At 38.4% G+C, this 21,003-nt stretch overlaps 1 protein-coding gene across 3 annotated transcripts in view; it reads left to right on the forward strand.

The window, feature by feature from the left end:
- LOC131103432 (inositol polyphosphate-5-phosphatase A-like) overlaps nucleotides 1-21,003 on the forward strand; it is a 207,053-nt gene that overhangs the window by 152,601 nt on the left and 33,449 nt on the right. For all 3 annotated transcript variants that reach the window (XM_058049737.1, XM_058049722.1, XM_058049729.1), the window contains exons 10-12: nucleotides 1,404-1,499; nucleotides 3,283-3,357; nucleotides 16,151-16,224. In XM_058049737.1, coding sequence (XP_057905720.1) covers nucleotides 1,404-1,499; nucleotides 3,283-3,357; nucleotides 16,151-16,224 — 245 coding nt within the window. The remainder of the gene's footprint in view (nucleotides 1-1,403; nucleotides 1,500-3,282; nucleotides 3,358-16,150; nucleotides 16,225-21,003) is intronic.

Consider the following 21,003-nt stretch of genomic DNA (forward strand, 5'->3'; position numbering starts at 1 on the left):
TTATTAATTTATTAAGGAAATGAGGATGAACATAACATACAAATAATGTCAACATTAAAAGTAAATATAAAAATTGCATCAAATAAGAGCAAAAAAAATCAGATATTTCACTTATGTTCACCAAACAGGAAGATGACTAAAATAATGACAAATTTTTCCTATAAAAAAAAAGTCAAACATCAGATATCAGACATGGGTTTTATATTACATATGTTAATGTAATTTTTGACTCGCTGTCTGCGACCCAAACAGATTAGATCTGTGACCCACCAGTTGAGAACCACTGCTCTATAGCCATAGAATTATCATAAATATAATAATATCCATTATTATTTTTTCAAGGTTTTCCAAAGTCGTGCGTACGTATACTCGAATGTTTTTCTGTATTTAAAGTATTACATTCCCGAGTATTTCATTGAGTAAGCCCTTAAATGGTTAAATGGGAACTTGTGAACTTTTGACTACTTTTCATTTGGATTTGCATCTTAATATTCTCTCAAGCATCTGAAAGCACGCATGCTCATATTTCATCTCTTATTAATATATTATCCATTCATCCCTTTTCAAATGTTCTACAATGTTTTATCACAAATTAGCGACATGAAAATATTTCCACACATTGCCCATGAGAGACTTCTGAATGTGGGAACAATGACTTTTTAACGGAGAAAAGTATCTCTTACCCGTCTCACTAGCTTCATCTATGGCCTATTCATTGCACAAAGCTGCTTAAGTACACTTAAGCGTATTAGCATTTGGCTGACAGGTGACCATATTGACCCTCCATTTGGATGCTCTAATGAGTGAAAGGTGGAGCCGTTTGGAAGGGTTTTACAAAATTGCATGTGTGGGTAAACTGAGGCACGCATGGTGAAATAGGAGTTGGGTTAGTCGGGAGGGGGGGTGGGTTGTTCCACTTTTAGTCAGAACACAGTTCTTGCTGTTTCTCCCAGGCCAAAACACAACTCGTAACTTGCAACATTTCCCCTCCAAAAGGCCCTTTTTCTGCTCTATATTGGCTTGACCTGATTATCTCATCTGTGCTTTGAATTTCAATCAGGTCATCCCGTGTCGGCCGTGTGTGGTATGGGAACCACCGGCTCCCGGATTACCTCATTCAACTGTCTTCAAACACAGATGGTCCAATGTTTAACTAATTGTTAAAAGAGTCCACAAAGGGGAATTGAACCATACACACAGTCCATGGGGTCGGTACATACATCGAACAAGTGAAAGACAAAGGACAGTGAGGAGTTTTTTTTTTTTTTTTTTTTTGGTGGGAAGGATCTTTAAACTTTAAACTCCAGTCGCCGTATGTTGTACGAAGGAATCGAGGAAACATTTTAGTCGTCCGTATCATCACAAAGCATATCATTGTCCTTTCTGTCTGTCCCCACCTGCAGAGTCTCTGCCCCACCACCACCATGCAGACCGTCAGAACCACCGACACCAACGAAGTCGACAAGTTAATATTCAGAGAAAGCGATAATGACCGAAAGGTAAGCCATAACTTAACAATTAAATCCAACATCCATTGGATTTATTTGGTATTGGTACATCATAAACACTGCTGGTCTAAAGTTTTACACCACAATTTTTTAAGTTATTTATTGAAATCAAGTCCAATAATAATTACCCAAAACTGAAAAAGAATGTGTATTACAAAAAAGGCTTCTTTTTTTTTTGGAACCACAAAATGGGCCAACAATTTAAAGCTTCTCTACAGAAATGGAGACCAGTTGGTGCGGCTCATTCCTACATGAGTTCCAAGATCTTACTACCTCTTCCGTCTGCATAGAAACACCGTGGTACCACCCTAACCCTGGTGAACATCAGTAGAACAGCATTGTACTACAGAAAGTAACTTGTTGCTACAAAAATGACAAAAAAAAGGAATTAAAAATGGAAGGGAGGTCAAATGTAGACGTATCCACCAGAAAAATTGGAGTGTTTTGACAGGTAGTGTATAAATAGATAATAATAATAATAAATAAAATATAATAATAATAAATAAAAAATGTATAAAAATAAAAAAATGTATAAAAATAAAAAATTGATAAAAATAAAAAATTGATAAAAATAAAAAATGTATAAAAATAAAAAATGTATAAAAATATAAATAAAAATAAATTTAGAATATATTCAAATGTTTGCCTCGGTTTGTGCACAATTTCCAGTTAGTGTACAATATGATGCAAATCTTGTATTATTATACACTGTGAGTGAAATGTGTTCTGAATATTCTTAATGAAATGCAATTTCCGTCACAAAACATCGTTTTTTAAGGAAGTTGAATTCTCCCGTCTGTGATGCCATTAATGGCTGACTTAGTAGTTTTTTGCCATTTCACCATTAGTCTCCAATAACACGTTTTTATAGTAAATCTGCATTAATATAAATGTGTATAAATAATGAATGAATGGAAAAAATTAACATTTAAGGTTCCCTGTATTTTTTTTTTAATTCAATAATGTTTCTCCTACATTGGTTAGCATCATAGACTAGCAAAGACGCTAATTTATGTTCCCTGTTTACATATTTTAGCTAGCTGACACAAGGAAGTTTTGTGATTTTTTAAAAAAATCCATGAAAACGTACTTATTATGCTCATTTTTAGACCCTTTGTATTGAATTGTGGACTCCTATAGAGCAGCTACACACAATAACCCACACAGAAAAATTTTGCAGAATCGGCACCTATTCCAGCTGGATTTATGCTTCCTATTTATGCGTCTTTTTTTAAATTTATTCCACCCACGGTCCGCTTCTGGGCATCCCCACTCGGCTATAAGGAAGTCCGCACCTCTATGACATCACAAAGGAACAGTTTAACCACGCCTTTTGAAATCGAGCGTTTTGAGCCATCCCAAACTTCTTTCAGAGCTCACTTCCAAATGCGCAAACCTCATAATCTAAAACATTGGCATCGTTTAATGTGAGAATACAACATTTTAACTACATTTATAGCTCAAAAAAGTGTAAAAAGCATAATAAGTCCCCTTTAAAAACACAGTGTATTAATAACATGATACTATAAACATGTGATGCACATTGCACCTTCGGCAGAAAAACTTCATAAGTTGGACTTGTTAAAACCTGTAGAGGTTTGAGGTTCAGCATCCAGTGCCCTGCCCTGGCATGTGATATCACAGACACGTGTAGAATGAAGTACTTAACACTGCAGCGCTCCACTGTTCATTAGTGCTCTAATTACTAAATGCTCGTCCCATTAGTATTGGTATTAATCAAAGGCCCTCGGTCTCTTTCTTGCCGCTGATGCAGGTTGTTCTCCAGCTTGAAAAGAAGCTTTTTAGTTATGTCAACCAAGATGTTTTCCGGGAAAACAATGGGACCTCGGTAAGTCAATCTAACCTTTTATATATTCATTATTCCTCCATAGTTCCATCATTGCAAGACACTTATTACAGGTTTAATTTCTTTTATTGACTGGGGTAATCTAATTCTCATTGGGAGTGACCAAGATGGATAGGATCGTACATCAGAGGGACATTTCATGTTAGAGGCCTTGAAGATAAAGTCAGAGAGACCAGACTGAGATGGTACGGTATAGATTGGTAACTTTGGCGCTGTTTACAGCATTTGACAATGAAAAGACCAAAAGTAGCATAACTGCAAAATTACATAACATAACAGGTTACATGAATGACCACTCATTATACTATTTACAAATAGTGTCTACAAAGGGCCACATACTAACAAATAAAATGATGCAAAGGACATTTTGATATTTTGTAAAGCAATACAGATCAATATGCTACATGCTAATTGCATTTCAGCTACTATATGTGCCATAGATGAAAACTATGACCTTGGCTCTTTTCCCTTTCTTCTTGTAAATACGCCATTTTTGCCATAACATAACATAGCCCACACTTTGAAACTATGGATATATTCCATTTACAAATCCGGAATTGGACTGATTCCAGTTGCGGACCAAATCATTTTTTTGTGTTTGGGAAAAATTTTCCAAAATTTTCCGAGGGCCACATCCATAAAAACTTAAAGTTGAATGGGGACAACTGATATCTTACAGGTTCTAAAAACGGTTTCTAACAGCCTGGTCTGGTGCTTGTGTGTCTGACTCAACATTACAGTACATTACTGACCCCTAGAGACCAGTGTAACATACTACATATTATTGATATACAGTAAACCTCGGATATATCGGATTCAATTGTTCCCACTGGTTTTGTCCGATATAAGCGAAATCCGTTATATGCGTATACCGGAAAATGTCCGTTTTATGCATATATCGGATTTATATCCGGTATATGCGTAAATCGGATTTTATCCGTTATAAAAAGGCACTTCCTTGACTATGTTTCCAATGTACCTGGACTGGGCAATGAAAAGAGACGTAAGGTAATGAGAATTTAACTTTATTGGACTCTGAGCATAAGAAATTGTTAATTAAGCTAGGCCCTGTTACGCCCGTCAGGCCTACGTTATTTCCAATAGTGAGGTTAAGATCTCATTCACTGCTGTGCTAGTATTATTGACGTCACTCACTTTTATATTTGTCCTAAATCTGGAGCCAGGAGAAAGACAATAGCCAGTGACATCAACAAGATTAGCATAACGATGCGGCCATCCGATATATGCGAGGGAAATTTCATGGAAATGCATTGGAACGGGACTGGAGATTTTGTCCGAAATAGGCGAAATCCGTTATAAAAAATCCGATATATGCAATGAATTTTTATTGGAAATGCATTACAGAAAAATCGGTTCTTTTTTATCGGTCCGTTGTGAGCGAATTTCCGATATATCCGAGTCCGATATATCCGAGGTTTACTGTATTTCAAATCAGTTCATTTAGCATTTTTAAGCTACAAAATACCAAAAATATACATTTGCTTCAATATGCGTATATAAAAAAATAAGAATAGTAGGCCTAATTCAACCACAAATATATTTCGGAAAAAACGTAATAAAGTGAAGCCATAAGGCTTGACTATATTTACATATTTAAATAAAAAATAGTAGTTGTCAACTTATTGTGTAACCAATTATTCATCAATATTTCGCTACAGCACTCATAAAATGTATTTTTTGGGCATCTGGAATTGATTAATTTGATTAAACTTATTTACTATGGGAAAAATTGCTCTTGTTATCGGACATTTCAGTTATTGTCCAACCTTTTTTATCTGTCCGTTGTGAGCGAATTTCCGATATATCCGAGTCCGATATATCCGAGGTTTACTGTAGTAAAATATCTAATAATATACTAGATATAATTAAAAAAATGAGCCATGTGCCAAAAATGGCCCCAGGCTACACTATGGACACACATGGTCTAGGGACCTAAGTGTTTACTCGATACTCGATTAATCGAAACAAGTTTCACATAAATCAACATGAAAACAATCCTTACATGTTTTGAGAATAATTCTTCAATGCATAAAACCATGCACAATAATCATAAATGACAAATAAAATGGAAAAACATTTAACTTAATTTTCATTGACAACTGAAGACGATGAGAAGCAGGGAAGTTGGAGGCGAAGAGACGACTTCTTCGGAATTTGCAATTTGGAGTACTTTCTTAAATTTTCTTAAAATCTTCTTTATAAAATTCCTAGCAACTTTCTTTGGCCCCATGGTGAGTTATTTAGCAGTAGCCCTTAATAAACAATGCACGGAAGTGATTCACCGACGCATTCACCGCACGATTTCACGGGCCGATACAGTACAGACTTTTTTGTTATATACCAGGGGTGCTCACACTTTTTCAGCATGCGAGCTACTTTTAAAATGACCGAGTCAAAATGATCTACCCACTACAAAAATGCAAAACATCTATTTATTTTCAAATGTATTGAGGATTATTTGTACGTACAATGTATGTTGATGTACCTTACATAACCAAATGAGCCAATATTGCAAAACACACATAATTAACTATTAACATTTTTTGTAATTACCTGAGTTTACTTTGATGACTTGCACTGAATTGAACCAGCCAGGGATGCATAGTCCGGACAGTAGCTGCTGATAGCCAGCCTCAAGCACACTTCCAAATGTTTATCAGTCATGGATAATATCCGTATCGCAATATCCGTATAATATTCCATATCCGTATGGAAGTGATATGTTTTTTGCCTTTTTACTTGGTCCAGTTTTTGCCTTTTTACTTGGTCCACCTCCTTCACTCATTTTAGTGACTATAAACTTTAGCGAGGGCTTTAAAATCTCGCAATTCGCCGACTAGCTTAGCACTTTGCATCGTTGTTTACGCATGAGCGGTGACCTAAAGGTCAAAATTCAGTTGTCATCTGACTGGTTGTCCTGTATGTCAATCAAGTAACGGGGATGGATGATAGGCTGACATCGTAAGTTCTGCTGCACTTAGAGACGTTGTTTGATTTGATTGGTCGCCCGAAGGGCAACATTCAGTTGTCATCTGAATGGCTGCCCTGTATATCAATCAAGTGACGGCATTGATGCTGGGATGATATTTTTTTAATGTCACGCCGCGATCGACCAGCGATCGACCAGTACCACCTCCGCGATCGACCGGTAGCTCGCGATCGACTTAATGAGCACCCCTGTTATATACGATATAATGTACGATAACTGATTTTTTTTTTTTTTTGGCTGAAAACCCTTCCCTTTCTTCTTGTAAATACGCCATTTTTACGCCATAACATAACATAGCCTACATTTTGGATCGAGTATTCCATGTTGAATGGAATAAAGGGCGAAAGCTGCATATCGTACACTCGCGTACGCAGAAACTATTCTCCAAGCATCACGACTGCTGTCGGAGGTTCCTGTTATTCCTCACATCATCTTCTTCTTCTTCTCTCCTCCTCCTCGCCAAGTGAGACAAGACGGATGACATAATGGCGGCTTCGGAGATAATCTGCCGGTCACGGTCTGGTTAAACACACCATGTAATGATCCTTATAAAACAAACTACCTTTCTAAATGGATAAATATTCCTCCTTGCGCTCCGGCAGTTGGGAAGGGTAAAAAAAAAAAAAAAAAAAAAAAATCATTGCACCCTTCATCAACTGCAAGACTTGTACCAGCTTGACAGAAATTTAATTCGAGGCAGCTCTTGAAAATAATTATTGTATTTTGAGAGGAGTAATCATTGGCCGGGACATGATTGAATGTGTCCATGCCTATTGACTTTTGCTATGATTAATAGGTTTGTTTAGTCGATATTCCCATCGAAATTGTATAATTAATTATCCCCCGCGCTGTCACGGCGGGACGATGGAGAGCCCTGATGAGTATTTGGGAAGATTAAATTTTCCGGGCGCTTGTGGCGTCAAGGGGCACGGCGGGGCTGTGCTCCAGTGGAGAGAGATGGAAGCATGTGTATGTGTGCTTTTCATGTTTGAGCGTCCCTATGTGTGTGTGTGTGTAGTCTCCACTTAGACACCGCGGCGCACGCACCCGCAGGGCCGAACCCGTGCTCCGTCCACATTGATTCTGTTTCAGTATCTCTTTATTGTAACTTTATCAGCGTGGTGTCGGCAGATGGAGGACCGAGAGAGGAGGCGGCGGGGTGCTAGCTCCAGTAAGTGATGAACCTCGCTGTCTGACCTGCCTCATTTTTTTTTTTTTTTCATGCTGGCGGCGTCGCCCGCGCCATTACTCTAAAGGCCGGAGAATCCTTTAACGTGAAAGGCACATTTAAAAAAAAGATCAAATAATGCTGCTTCCCATCTTCTTCTTGTCGGAACTCTCAAGTGGCGGCGCAGAAGCAGAGCATCGGATTGAAATGAATGATTCCTGTGTTTTGTCCTCGCTAGCATACGTGGACAATAAGCTGAATGTATTCACGTATGATCTAGCACTCCCATGAGCACCTTGGCGTGGACGCTCCGGTTGTCGCTTTTCCCGGTGAAGTAGTACCTTGGTGTTTGTTAGTAATTTCTTCCAAAAGGTTGGACAATAACTGAAATGTCCGATAACAACAGCAATTTTTCCCATAGTAAATAAGCTTAATCAAATTAATCAATTCCTGATGCCCAAAAAATACATTTTATGAGTGCTGTAGCGAAATATTGATAATTAATTGGTTACACAATAAATCGACAACTACTATTTTTATTTAAATATGTAAATATAGTCAAGCCTTATGGCTTCACTTTATTACGTTTTTTCCGAAATATATTTGTGGTTGAATTAGGCCTAATATTCTTATTTTTTTATATATGCATATTTAAGCAAATGTATGTTTTGGGCATTTTGTAGCTTAAAAATGCTAAATGAACTGATTTGAAATACAGTAAACCTCGGATATATCGGACTCGGATATATCGGAAATTCGCTCACAACGGACAGATAAAAAAGAACCGATTTTTCTGTAATGCATTTCCAATAAAAATTCATTGCATATATCGGATTTTTTATAACGGATTTCGCCTATTTCGGACAAAATCTCCAGTCCCGTTCCAATGCATTTCCATGAAATTTCCCTCGCATATATCGGATGGCCGCATCGTGGCGCTCCGATTCGCCGAATCGTGACAGGCCGCTATACGACGTCATTTGCAGCGTTTGCAGCGTTGCCTGCGCGTCCAGGTACATTGGAAACATAGTCAAGGAAGTGCCTTTTTATAACGGATAAAATCCCATTTACGCATATACCGGATATAAATCCGATATATGCGTAAAACGGACATTTTCCAGTATACGCATATAACGGATTTCGCTTATATCGGACAAAACCAGTGGGAACAATTGAATCCGATATATCCGAGGTTTACTGTATATCAATAATATGTAGTATGTTACACTGGTCTCTAGGGGTCAGTAATGTACTGTAATGTTGAGTCAGACACACAAGCACCAGACCAGGCTGTTAGAAAACGTTTTTGGACGGTCCTAAGCAGGAACAACTACTATGAAAATATGAATATATTCCATTTACAAATCCGGAATTGTATTGATTTCAGTTGCGGACCGAATCACTTTTTTGTGTATGGTCAAAATTTTCCAAAATTTTTGAGGGTCACATTCATAAAAACGTAAAGTTGAATGGGGGTCACTTTGTAGTTTTAACAATGAAGCTGCTAAACCCAACAATACATCCTGAGCTATCTGACGACAACTGATATCTTGCAGGTTCCAAAACAAATTAGTAAAATATCTAATAATATAGTTATAATTTAAAAAATGAGCCATGTGCCAAAAATGGCCCCAGGCTACAGTATGGACACACATGGTCTCGGGACCTAAGTGTTTACTAGATACTCGATTCATCAAAACAAGTTTCAGATAAATCAACATGAAAACAATCCTTACATGTTTTGAGAATAATTCTTCAATCCATAAAACCATGCACAATAATCATAAATGACGAATGAAATGGAAAAACATTTAACATCATTTTTATTGATAACTGAAGACGATGAGAAGCAGGGAAGTTGAAGTCGAAGAGACGACTTCTTCGTAGTTTGCAATTTGCAGTACTTTCTTAAATTCACGTTAAATTTCTCATTCTCTTCTTTATAAAATTCCAAGCAATCGCAACTTTCTTTGGCCCCATGGTGAGTTATTTAGCAGTCAGCCTTAATAAACAACGCATGGAAGTGATTCACCAACGCTTTCACCGCACTTTTTATCGACTTCATGGGCCGATACAGTACAGATTCGTTTGTTATACACGATATAATGTACGATAACTGATTTTTTTTTTTTTTGCTCAAAACCGAATCATATAAGAAATGATTTTTGACCGTATTGGTCCTCCACATACTATATTGACAGTTACCATTTTGTCATTGTATGGTCATATCACCTCATATCACATCATACTTTGGTATGAGGTGCATTATTTAAAAAAAAAAAAAAAAAAAAAACCTTAAACTGTATTATGGAAAGCAGGAAGTGAACAAATGTAACAGTTACTGATTGTAAAAGTACCAGATGGAGGGGTAGGATTTAATAAGCTCTGCTTCTTCCTACTCCTTTTGGACATGTGGAACTGGGAACTTATTATTATGGGATGCACTTAATTGTAATCTGATGCATGTTCAAATGAAATAAAACCATTACCATTACCATTACCATTACCATTACCATTACCATTACATAACATTCATTTATGATGGAAACGGGTGCACTGCGGATGTGAGCATTGTTTGGCCCGCTCACCTCCTCCTACCAATCGGCCACCCCCCCCCCCCCCCCTGTCAGCGACTTTATCGCTTTTCCACACAAAATAATGAAGGTCCCATAAAAAGAGGGAAAATATAGCGCCCGCAATGAAAGCCGAGTATGAGGTGTAAAAATCAAATTAAATGACCTTTCACCCCAACGTTTATTGATGGCTTTTAACGGCAGCAGGTGTTGTCACAGAGGATATTTGACAAGACGTAAATCAAAGCACAATTACAGGTGGTGGACAACTCGCCAGTACGGCGAGAGGGACAGTCGGGGGGGGGGGGGGGGCGGACACCTCATATTCCCAGTTTTTTACCCCTCAACTCCCCATCTTAACTATCACCGCCTCCCTGATTTAGGATCCGATTTTTCATCCGAGCAAAGTCAGAAATTCCGGCTCCTGACAAGGTACTTTTTACCCAGACGCTTCTTCATCTTCCTCCTGCGTGATATTGAGCTGCATCATCTCGCATCGCCTCCTCCGCAACTTCCAAGGTCATTTCTGGTTGACAAACTACCGCCGGCTTTATAATGTCAAGAGGCCTTGAACCAATATAAGCTGATTTTTAAACCACTCACCCGCCACAGCGCCAGAGCATTATGCTTAATTGACCCTGGATTAAATGTAGTGTGAAATTCTGGCGTGCCGTCTTTTCCGTGCACCTGAATGAATTACTCAACATTCACTTAACGTAGGTGGCGAGTACACACGGCCATATGCTACTCATCTGCTGCATTAGCTCTCCCGCCCACTTCAATTATTTATATTATACCCTATTTCCTTCAATCGCTGTCCGACCCCCTCGTCCCCTATGACAACAATACATGTGTAATTCACAAAATATATGTAGGTGGTTAAGTGCTATGGTTTTATATTACGTACTTGATTGTGATTTACAAGCGAAAATCATGTCTTATTCTGACATGATTATACAAAATCCAGTAGGTTAATGGAATTGTATTATCTTTATGAAATAATAACAAATACAATTTTTTCTGAATAATGATAAAAAAAAGAGGTGATGATGCAACTCCACAATAGAAGAGGAGCATGTTGATGCAGTTTTTAAGTCGAAAAAAAAAAAAATGACCACAGTGCATTTTATAAGAACTCGGTGTGCATCTCTTCCATTGAAGTCCATGCGTCACGGCAACCAGGAAGTCAAAAGGCTTCTCGCTGTATAGCGTGAAGGAGAATTTTAACACTTGCATACGCGTGCACACTCATTTGAGTTGCAAATGGTGTTGAATTTGGTTATGGTAATGGTTTAATTTCATTTGAACATGCATATGATTACAATTGAGTGTATCCCATAATCAGTTCCCAGTTCCACATGTCCAAAAGGAGTAGGAAGAAGCAAAGCTTATCAAATCCTACCCCTGCATCTGGTACTTTTACAATCAGTAACTGTTACATTTGTTCACTTCCTGCTTTCCTAATATGGTTTTTATTTTTATTTTTATTTTATTTTTATGTTATTTTTATGTTATTTTTATGTCATTTTTATTTTATTTGTATGTTATTTTTATTTTATTTTATTTTATTTTATTTTATTTTATTTTATTTTATTTTATTTTATTTTATTTTATTTTATTTTATTTTTATTTAATTTTATTTGTATTTTAATTTTATTTTAATTTTATTTTATTTAATTTATTTTAATTTTAATTTTAATTTTAATTTTAATTTTAATTTTAATTTTAATTTTAATTTTAATTTTAATTTTAATTTTAATTTTAATTTTAATTTTAATTTTAATTTTAATTTTAATTTTATTGTATTTTTTATTTATTTATTTTATTTTTTGTCACATACCGAAGTCCGAGGTCATATGACCATACAATGACATAATCGGTACCATAGTAACTGTCAATATAGTGTAATATAGTGACCAATATATACCATAACTGGTTCAAGACTCTTCAATTTGTAAAAAAAAACAACAACAAAAAAACAGAATTTATATTTTACTGAAACATACTTATCTTCTACTGCTTGTTACTGTCTTAATACATATTTAAGCACATTTTACATTCACCAATTTTTTATGACGCTTGTCCTCACTAGGGTCACGGTGACTTTGGGCGAGAGTAAATTAAACATTTTCAAGCATAAAAATATCAACATGAACTAAAATACAAATATAAGGCATTCAGAAGACACATTTAAAGATGTGATAGTACGTAGTCCCGGTCACTCGGTGTCTGTAATGTTACTGTAATATTCGGTGAGACACACAAGTACTAGACCGAATAACAGACAGAACAACAGGCTTTTATTGCAGGTTCGAATGACGTCCCGCCAAGCTAAAACTCAACTCTGAAACCAGATGTCTTATTGTTTATGGCTTATTTTTTCTTTGTCATATATGCATAGATATTATATATAATATGCTATTATTTGTTTTAGCAATAAAACTCCTCTTGATGGAGTGGCCATTTTGAAGTAGACAGTCTATCGGCACCATGTGTACATTTTTATGAGCTCTTATTGTGATATCGGTAGCGTGCGCCTCAACATTTTGACACACAGACACCCCACCCAGTGGATGGATGGGTGAGACAGGGTGGACAGTGGAGCGTGGGGTTGCATCCCGTGCTCCGCCATCCCTCATTCACAGTGTGTGAGTCTCTCCTATGACCCCGGCAGCGTGAGTTTGATGAATGCGCCACATCTGCCCTTCTGAACCACAGAGACTCAGACTGGGAGGCCCCGCTGGCTGGAAGTAATGGGCACTGTTCTACATGGCTGACACATAATCACAAATACTAACACTAAGACAGCGATCGCAGAGACGCATATTGGAGTTGAGCCTGTATGTGGACACTTGACAGGGATTTGAACACAGTCACACAGCATAAATGTGTTATGGCAAGCTGCGGTTATTGCTAAATCTCCTTTTTCATTTTCCAAAAATCTAATCATTTACGCTTTAACCCTTCTCTTGTTGGGACCGACCCGTTTTACATTTTAATGCATAAAAAGAATCACATAAAATTTCTTTATTGCATCAAGGACTTTTGACTTTCAACAAAATAAAACAAAAAAAATAATTTTTACTAAATTTTAAAATGGTCTGATTGAAATTATGACCACTGTATTGTTAGGGTCGGTGTCGACCCGGTTATAATAATATGGTAATGGTAATGGTTTTATTTCATTTGAACATGCATCCGATTACAATTGAGTGCATCCCATAATCAGTTCCCAGTTCCACATGTCCGAAAGGAGTAGGAAGAAGCAAAGCTTATTAAATACGAGGTACATTATTTAAAAAAAAAATTAAATTTAAAAATTTAAAAATTTAAAAATTTAAAAATTTAAAAATTTAAAAATTTAAAAATTTAAAAATTTAAAAATTTAAAAATTTAAAAATTAAAAATTAAAATTTAATTTAATTTAAAAAAACAAAAAAAATTAATAAAAATTAATAAAATAAATTAATGAATTAATAAATAAAATAAATTTGCTAAATACAAAGATGAAGTGTCTTGAACCAGTCATTATGTGCTATATGTATATCACCATATTGACACTACTATTACTACTACCCATTATGTCATTGTATGGTCATATCACCTTGTACTTTGGTAATTGACAAAAAATGAAAAAATTTAAAAAAAAATAAATATATTAAATTTGCTAAATACAAGGATGAAGAGTCTTGAACCAGTCATGATGTGCTATATATATCACTATATTGACACTTACTATGGTACACATTATGGCATTGGATGCTCATATCACCTCGTACTTTGGTATGAGGTATATTATTTAAAAAAACACACGAAAAAAACCTTCAACTGTATTATGGAAAGCAGGAAGTGAACAAATGTACCAGTTACTGATTGTAAAAGTACCAAATGGAGGGGTAGGATTTAATAAGCTTTGCTTCTTCCTACTTCTTTTGGACATGTGGAACTGGGAACTGATTATGGGATGTACTCAATTGTAATCTGATGCATGTTCAAATGAAATAAAACCATTACCATTTTTACCATTTTTGGAAATTTACATTGAGAGGTATAGTGCCCCTCATGCCCACACCAAAAGTTAAATTAAAACCAACATTTTCATGGATGAGGAAGTCTAAGAAGGTAACCAAGATATGAGAAGCAAATTTGATGGTAACTTATTGTTTTTAGTGTATTTTATTGCTGATTTAATACATGAGTAAAAACCGACCCGTTAACATAAGAGATGATACCAGAAAGCTAACACAAAGGCTAATATGCCAATCCATGACGATACACAAATGCCGTTCTTCATCTATGCAGACATGCACCACGACCCACTTTACCAATAAACCTAAAATCCCAAATCCATCCTTCACGAAGGGACCTGAGAGAGGGTTGCTAAGGGAACATCACCGCCTGTCTCTCAGGGAGGCAGCCATGCAGGTGCCACAGCTACCTGTTCATCTCCCAGATAATTAATGTGTACAAGAAGCTGCTAATTGCACTTTTCACTAATGATTTATGGCTTTTGTGAAAGGGGGTAAATTGAGGGACGTGTGCGTATACACTCTCGTGAGTGAGTACAGCTGGGTGAGGAGACATGATTAATGGAGAGCGTGTCCATGGACTGGCATTGTGGGGAGAGGGGAACCCCCCCCCCCCCCCCCCCACCGCAAACCCCCCCATCTCGTAGGACAGGGCAACACACACACATTAACATGCATTGTTATCTGCTGTAAAATTTCTCAATTATTATGTTATATAGTTTTTTGTTGGAAAGTTTTCGGCCATATTGGATCTTGGAACTATTGGAGTGACAGTCCTCAATTATTACGTAATATAGTTTTTGTTGTAAAGTTGTCGGCCATATTGGTAAATATTGGAGTGACAGTCCTCAATTATTACGTAATATAGTTTTTGTTGTAAAGTTGTCGGCCATATTGGTAAATATTGGAGTGACAGTCCTCAATTATTACGTAATATAGTTTTTGTTGTAAAGTTTTCGGCCATATTGGTAAATATTGGAGTGACAGTCCTCAATTATTACGTAATATAGTTTTTGTTGTAAAGTTGTCGGCCATATTGGTAAATATTGGAGTGACAGTCCTCAATTATTATGTAATATAGTTTTTGTTGTAAAGTTGTCGGCCATATTGGTAAATATTGGAGTGACAGTCCTCAATTATTACGTAATATAGTTTTTGTTGTAAAGTTGTCGGCCATATTGGTAACTATTGGAGTCACAGTCAACCAATGCACAAATTAAAAAAAAAATCAGCGGCCTGTCACGATTCGGCGAATCGGAGCGCCACGATGCGGCCATCCGATATATGCGAGGGAAATTTAATGGAAATGCATTGGAACGGGACTGGAGATTTTGTCCGAAATAGGCGAAATCCGTTATAAAAAATCCGATATATGCAATGAATTTTTATTGGAAATGCATTACAGAAAAATCGGTTCTTTTTTATCTGTCCGTTGTGAGCGAATTTCCGATATATCCGAGTCCGATATATCCGAGGTTTACTGTAGTACTTAGGTCTTTTGCCTCATTGCATCAAGGTCTCGGGTTCAAACTTGGACTCGGGGCCTTTCTGTGAAGAGTTTGAGCTGCCTTCTCTCTGCAGTAAATACCATCCAGACGTGTGATAGAGTGCGTCTCAATGTGTCAGCCAGGCAATTGTGCCTTATGTCAGCCGGGATAGCTTCCATGTCGCTGCGACCCTGCAAGGGATAAGCGATAGATATAATGGATGGATGGTAATCAATCAAAGTAGTCACCAGTGAATTTTGCTGTTATTGAGTAGTTGATGTCATTGCTGCTCTTCTATCAGAAAAGCTGTCAAAGATAAATATTGGAAGTTGTCACCTAATGTCTGTGAACCTACCAGGCGTCTCAGAGAAAACACAATTCTTATTATTGATGCATTTGCTGTACTTGTATTTATTTTAAATTAAAAAAAACAGTATAACTCCAGTGTAATTAAGTTCTTGATGATTATTCCCTCTCATTCTTTTATTCATGACTTCTTATTTTCACAGCTTTTAGAGTTCGACAAAGAACTGTCAGTGTTCAAGGATCGACTGCACGAATTGGAAATCTCATTCCCACCCAGGTACGGATCCCCCCCCCCCCCCCCCCCCCCCCCCCCCCCACACACACACACACACCGAGTGTACACTTTTTGTCATCCATTTGCATGTAAGTGTTGACTAATACTCACATTAAATCACATATTCGCCTAAGAACGAGGACAAGGACACAAAATGAAGGGGTATCACAAGAACAGATACAACAGAGCACCGACTAGTCTAATACACCACAAGGACACAGAACACACGCTGTCATTCATTCATTCATTCATTTTCTACCGCTTATCCTCACGAGAGTCGCGGGGGTGCTGGAGCCTATCCCAGCTGTCTTCGGGCGAGAGGCGGGGTCCACCCTGGACTGGTCGCCAGCCAATCACAGGACTGTTGTAGCTCTATAATTAGACAGGTGTGGGGGGGGGGGGGGGCATCTGTACTCCAACAGCAACAGCTCACGTCGCACCCTGTACTGGTCGCAGTAGTAAATACAATAACAGACAGATACAACAGAGCACTGATAGACTTGTGTAATACACCACAAGGATGCAGAACACACGCTATCATTCATTCATTCATTTTCTACCGCTTATCCTCACAAGGGTTGCGGGGGTGCTGGAGCCTATCCCAGCTGTCTTCGGGGCGAGAGGCGGGGTCCACCCTGGACTGGTGGCCAGCCAATCACAGGACTGTTGTAGCTCTATAATTAGACCGTAGTAAATACAATAACAGACAGATACAACAGAGCACCGATAGACTTCTCTAATACACCACAAGGACACAGAACACAAGCTGTCATTCATTCATTCATTCATTTTCTACCGCTTATCCTCACGAGAGTCGCGGGGGGTGCTGGAGCCTATCCCAGCTGTCTTCGGGCGAGAGGCGGGGTCCACCCTGGACTGGTGGCCAGCCAATCACAGGACTGTTGTAGCTCTATAATTAGACAGGTGTGGGGGGGGGGGCATCTGTACTCCAACAGCAACAGCTCACGTCGCACCCTGTACTGGTAGCAGTAGTAAATACAATAACAGACAGATACAACAGAGCACTGATAGACTAGTCTAATACACCACAAGGACGCAGAACACACGCTATCATTCATTCATTCATTTTCTACCGCTTATCCTCACGAGGGTTGCGGGGGTGCTGGAGCGTATCCCAGCTGTTTTCAGGCGAGAGGCGGGGTCCACCCTGGACTGGTCGCCAGCCAATCACAGGACTGTTGTAGCTCTATAATTAGACCGTAGTAAATACAATAACAGACAGTTACAACAGAGCACCGATAGACTTCTCTAATACACCACAAGGACACAGAACACACACACTGTCATTCATTCATTCATTCATTTTCTACCGCTTATCCTCACGAGAGTCGCGGGGGGTGCTGGAGCCTATCCCAGCTGTCTTCGGGCGAGAGGCGGGGTCCACCCTGGACTGGTGGCCAGCCAATCACAGGACTGTTGTAGCTCTATAATTAGCCAGCTGACAGGTGGGGGGGGGGGGGGCATCTGTACTCCAACAGCAACAGCTCACGTCACACCCTGTACTGGTAGCAGTAGTAAATACAATAACAGTTAGATACAACAGAGCACCGATAGACTTGTCTAATACACCACAAGGACGCAGAACACACACTGTCATTCATTCATTTTCTACCGCTTATCCTCACAAGGGTCGTGGGGGTGCTGGAGCCTATCCCAGCTGTCTTCGGGGCGAGAGGCGGGGTCCACCCTAGACTGGTGGCCAGCCAATCACAGGACTGTTGTAGCTCTATAATTAGACAGGTGTGGGGGGGGGGGGGGGGTATCTGTACTCCAGCAACAACAACAACTCACGTCACACCCTGTACTGGTAGCAGTAGTAAATACAATAACAGACAGATACAACAGAGCACTGATAGACTAGTGTAATACACCACAAGGACGCAGAACACACGCTATCATTCATTCATTCATTTTCTACCGCTTATCCTCACAAGGGTCGCGGGGGTGCTGGAGCCTATCCCAGCTGTCTTCGGGGCGAGAGGCGGGGTACACCATGTACTGGTAGCAGTAGTAAATACAATAACAGACAGATACAACAGAGCACCGATAGACTAGTCTAATACACCACAAGGACACAGAACACACGCTGTCATTCATCAATTTTCTACCACTTGGGGTGGGTGCTGGAGCCTATCCCAGCTGTCTTCGGGGCGAGAGGCTGTTGTACACCCTGGACTGGTGGCCAGCCAATCACAGGGCACATATAGACAAACAACCATTCACACTCACATTCATACCTATGGACAATTTGGAGTCGCCAATTAACCTAGCATGTTTTTGGAATGTGGGAGAACATGCAAACTCCACACAGAGATGGCAGAGGGTGGAATTGAACCCTGGTCTCCTAGCTGCGAGGTCTGCGCGCTAACCACTCGACCACCGTGCAGCCCATGTTTATATGTAATATGAAATATTTCAATGGTTTTATCTGCGTTTGACCGTGTTGAGCGTCCTCCGGCGTGCGCGTGCCTGTGAATGTTCTATATTGAATTAATATTCCGTCTCAGTGGGACTTGTGGGAGATGGCGAGCGTGCGCTCCTCTCTCGTCTTTTCCTCAAACAAATGCATTTGCAATTAGCCCTTTCAGAGGAGAGGGAGGGCAAACACGCTGTCGGCGTGGAAATATGTTTCCGGAGCGTCGTGTTAATGGCGCTTGACCTTTGCCGTCGGTTGCGACTCAATCAGTGCAGATAATGAAACGCTGTAATCAAACAATAATTACTTGATAAACTGCTCTGGTGGCAGGCGCGGGGCTGCGGGGGATTTGTGTGCGAGTGTGTGTGTGAGTGTGTGTGTCTGTGTGTGTGTGTAAGAGCTTAAAATGTATAGTTATCAAATAGTGTTGTGTGAACCTCAGAGTTGGATTGTGTATATCAGGGGTGGGCAAACTTTTTGACTCGCGGGCCGCATTGATATAACAAAATTTCCGGGGGGCAGACTATTTTACATGTAACAGTCCACCTGGTATTATTGTATCTGTAAAATTGTCATGCAATCTGCTATTATTATTTATTATTTTATATTTATATTTAAGTATTTTAAAAATAATAAATATAATAATTAAAATAAAATTAAAATAATTATTATATTATTATTATGTAAAATATGCAAATATAACAATATTATTATATATAATCAATATAATAATTAGCATTAATATAATAAATATAATAATCATAATAGTTATAGTAATAATATAATAATTATTATTTTAATTTTTATTATTATTATGTACTTGTGTCTCTTTTTTCAGGAGCACTTTGTAAACAACAGACCATGTCAATCAACGAAATTGATACAACCATCAAAAGGTTGGCTCAGGCCATGATGCCAGGTTGTATGTTGAGTTTAAATTAAATACTTTGGAAAGATTGGGCGGGCCGTATTCAAACACTTGGCGGGCCGGATGTGGCCCCCGGGCCGTAGTTTGCCCACCCCTGGTGTATATAGTTACTGTGTGTGTGTGTGCACGTGTGTGTATTAATAAGAGCTTGAAACCGACTAGGTGTGTGTGTGTGTGTGTGTGTGTCAAGGTTCCGCCAGTCCCTGTTTTTTAAATGACTCTGTGTCTTAATCAGGGCCCCCATTTACATCACTTTGCATAAGTGACATGTGGATTTATTGTCCTTTTATACCAGCTGACATTTGCACCTATCCATATAATACTTCATCATTTCTCCACGGGCAGGAATGACCGTGCTGCTGCGTCGGAATACAAATGATTGGCTCATACTTGAGGTGATGATGAATCAAATAGATGAAACCCGGGAGCAGCATATGAAATTTGATTTGATCTACTCTTGTGTGTGTAACAAACCACATCATTGTCAACCCCCGTAATGGGTCGCAGTGGCGTAGTTAAACTTAAACAGCCCCCCCGCTGCCCCCCCCCCTCCCGTTTCTATTACACACACTCATCATCACACATCCTGGAACCCCTCCTCCTGTCAGCTCTGCCTTGTGCTTCTTGAGCAATCAAGCCTCGATGATTGTTCTCCATCACATAGTCTGCTCCGGACCGGCCCCTCGCCATCTGTGAAGTAATTACTCTTTTTAGTGGCGGCCATCAGAAGACAACCTCACTGAGGCGCGCACACACGATTCACTTTTGTTCACATCTATAAATCAATTCTATTCACAAACATTTCATATGCAAGCCAATCCTCTTGGCTTCCGTTGGGTTGGGATCCGAGTCGCAACGTTACATAGCACGCTTCTATGCAAAATACAAAATACATGTACAGTAATGCCTCATTTATTAGCGTTAATTGAGTCGCAAGTTTGTTTACGAATACAATATTTTTGGAAAAAAAGCATACAAAATCTGTTTATAACCTTCTAATTATGCTTTTTTTAACATTATGAGAGCCTTCTAGACGTGAAAAAAACATAATTACACCTTTACCCTATTTAGTAGGCATAATTAGAGAAATTAAGACATTTGTTTTTTCGTGTTGCTGTAAATATGTTCCAGTGATTGAGGAGAAGAGAGGGCGATGGACAGGAAGTGATGTCAGAGTTTTTTTTTAATTTTATTTTATTTGGGCAAATATATGTATGAAACATTACAGTGCATTTCTTACATGAATCAAAATATAACTTTCCATTATTTACATTTGTATTATCATTAATATTACCATTTTCATCATTATAGTTGTAACAATTTTTAGATTAAAAAAAAAAAAATTATTTTATTTGGCCAAATATATGAAACATTACAGTGCGTTTCTTACATCAATCAAAATATAACTTTCCATTAT

Source organism: Doryrhamphus excisus, chromosome 2, assembly GCF_030265055.1.
Source record: "Doryrhamphus excisus isolate RoL2022-K1 chromosome 2, RoL_Dexc_1.0, whole genome shotgun sequence".
NCBI classification, from domain to species: domain Eukaryota; kingdom Metazoa; phylum Chordata; class Actinopteri; order Syngnathiformes; family Syngnathidae; genus Doryrhamphus; species Doryrhamphus excisus.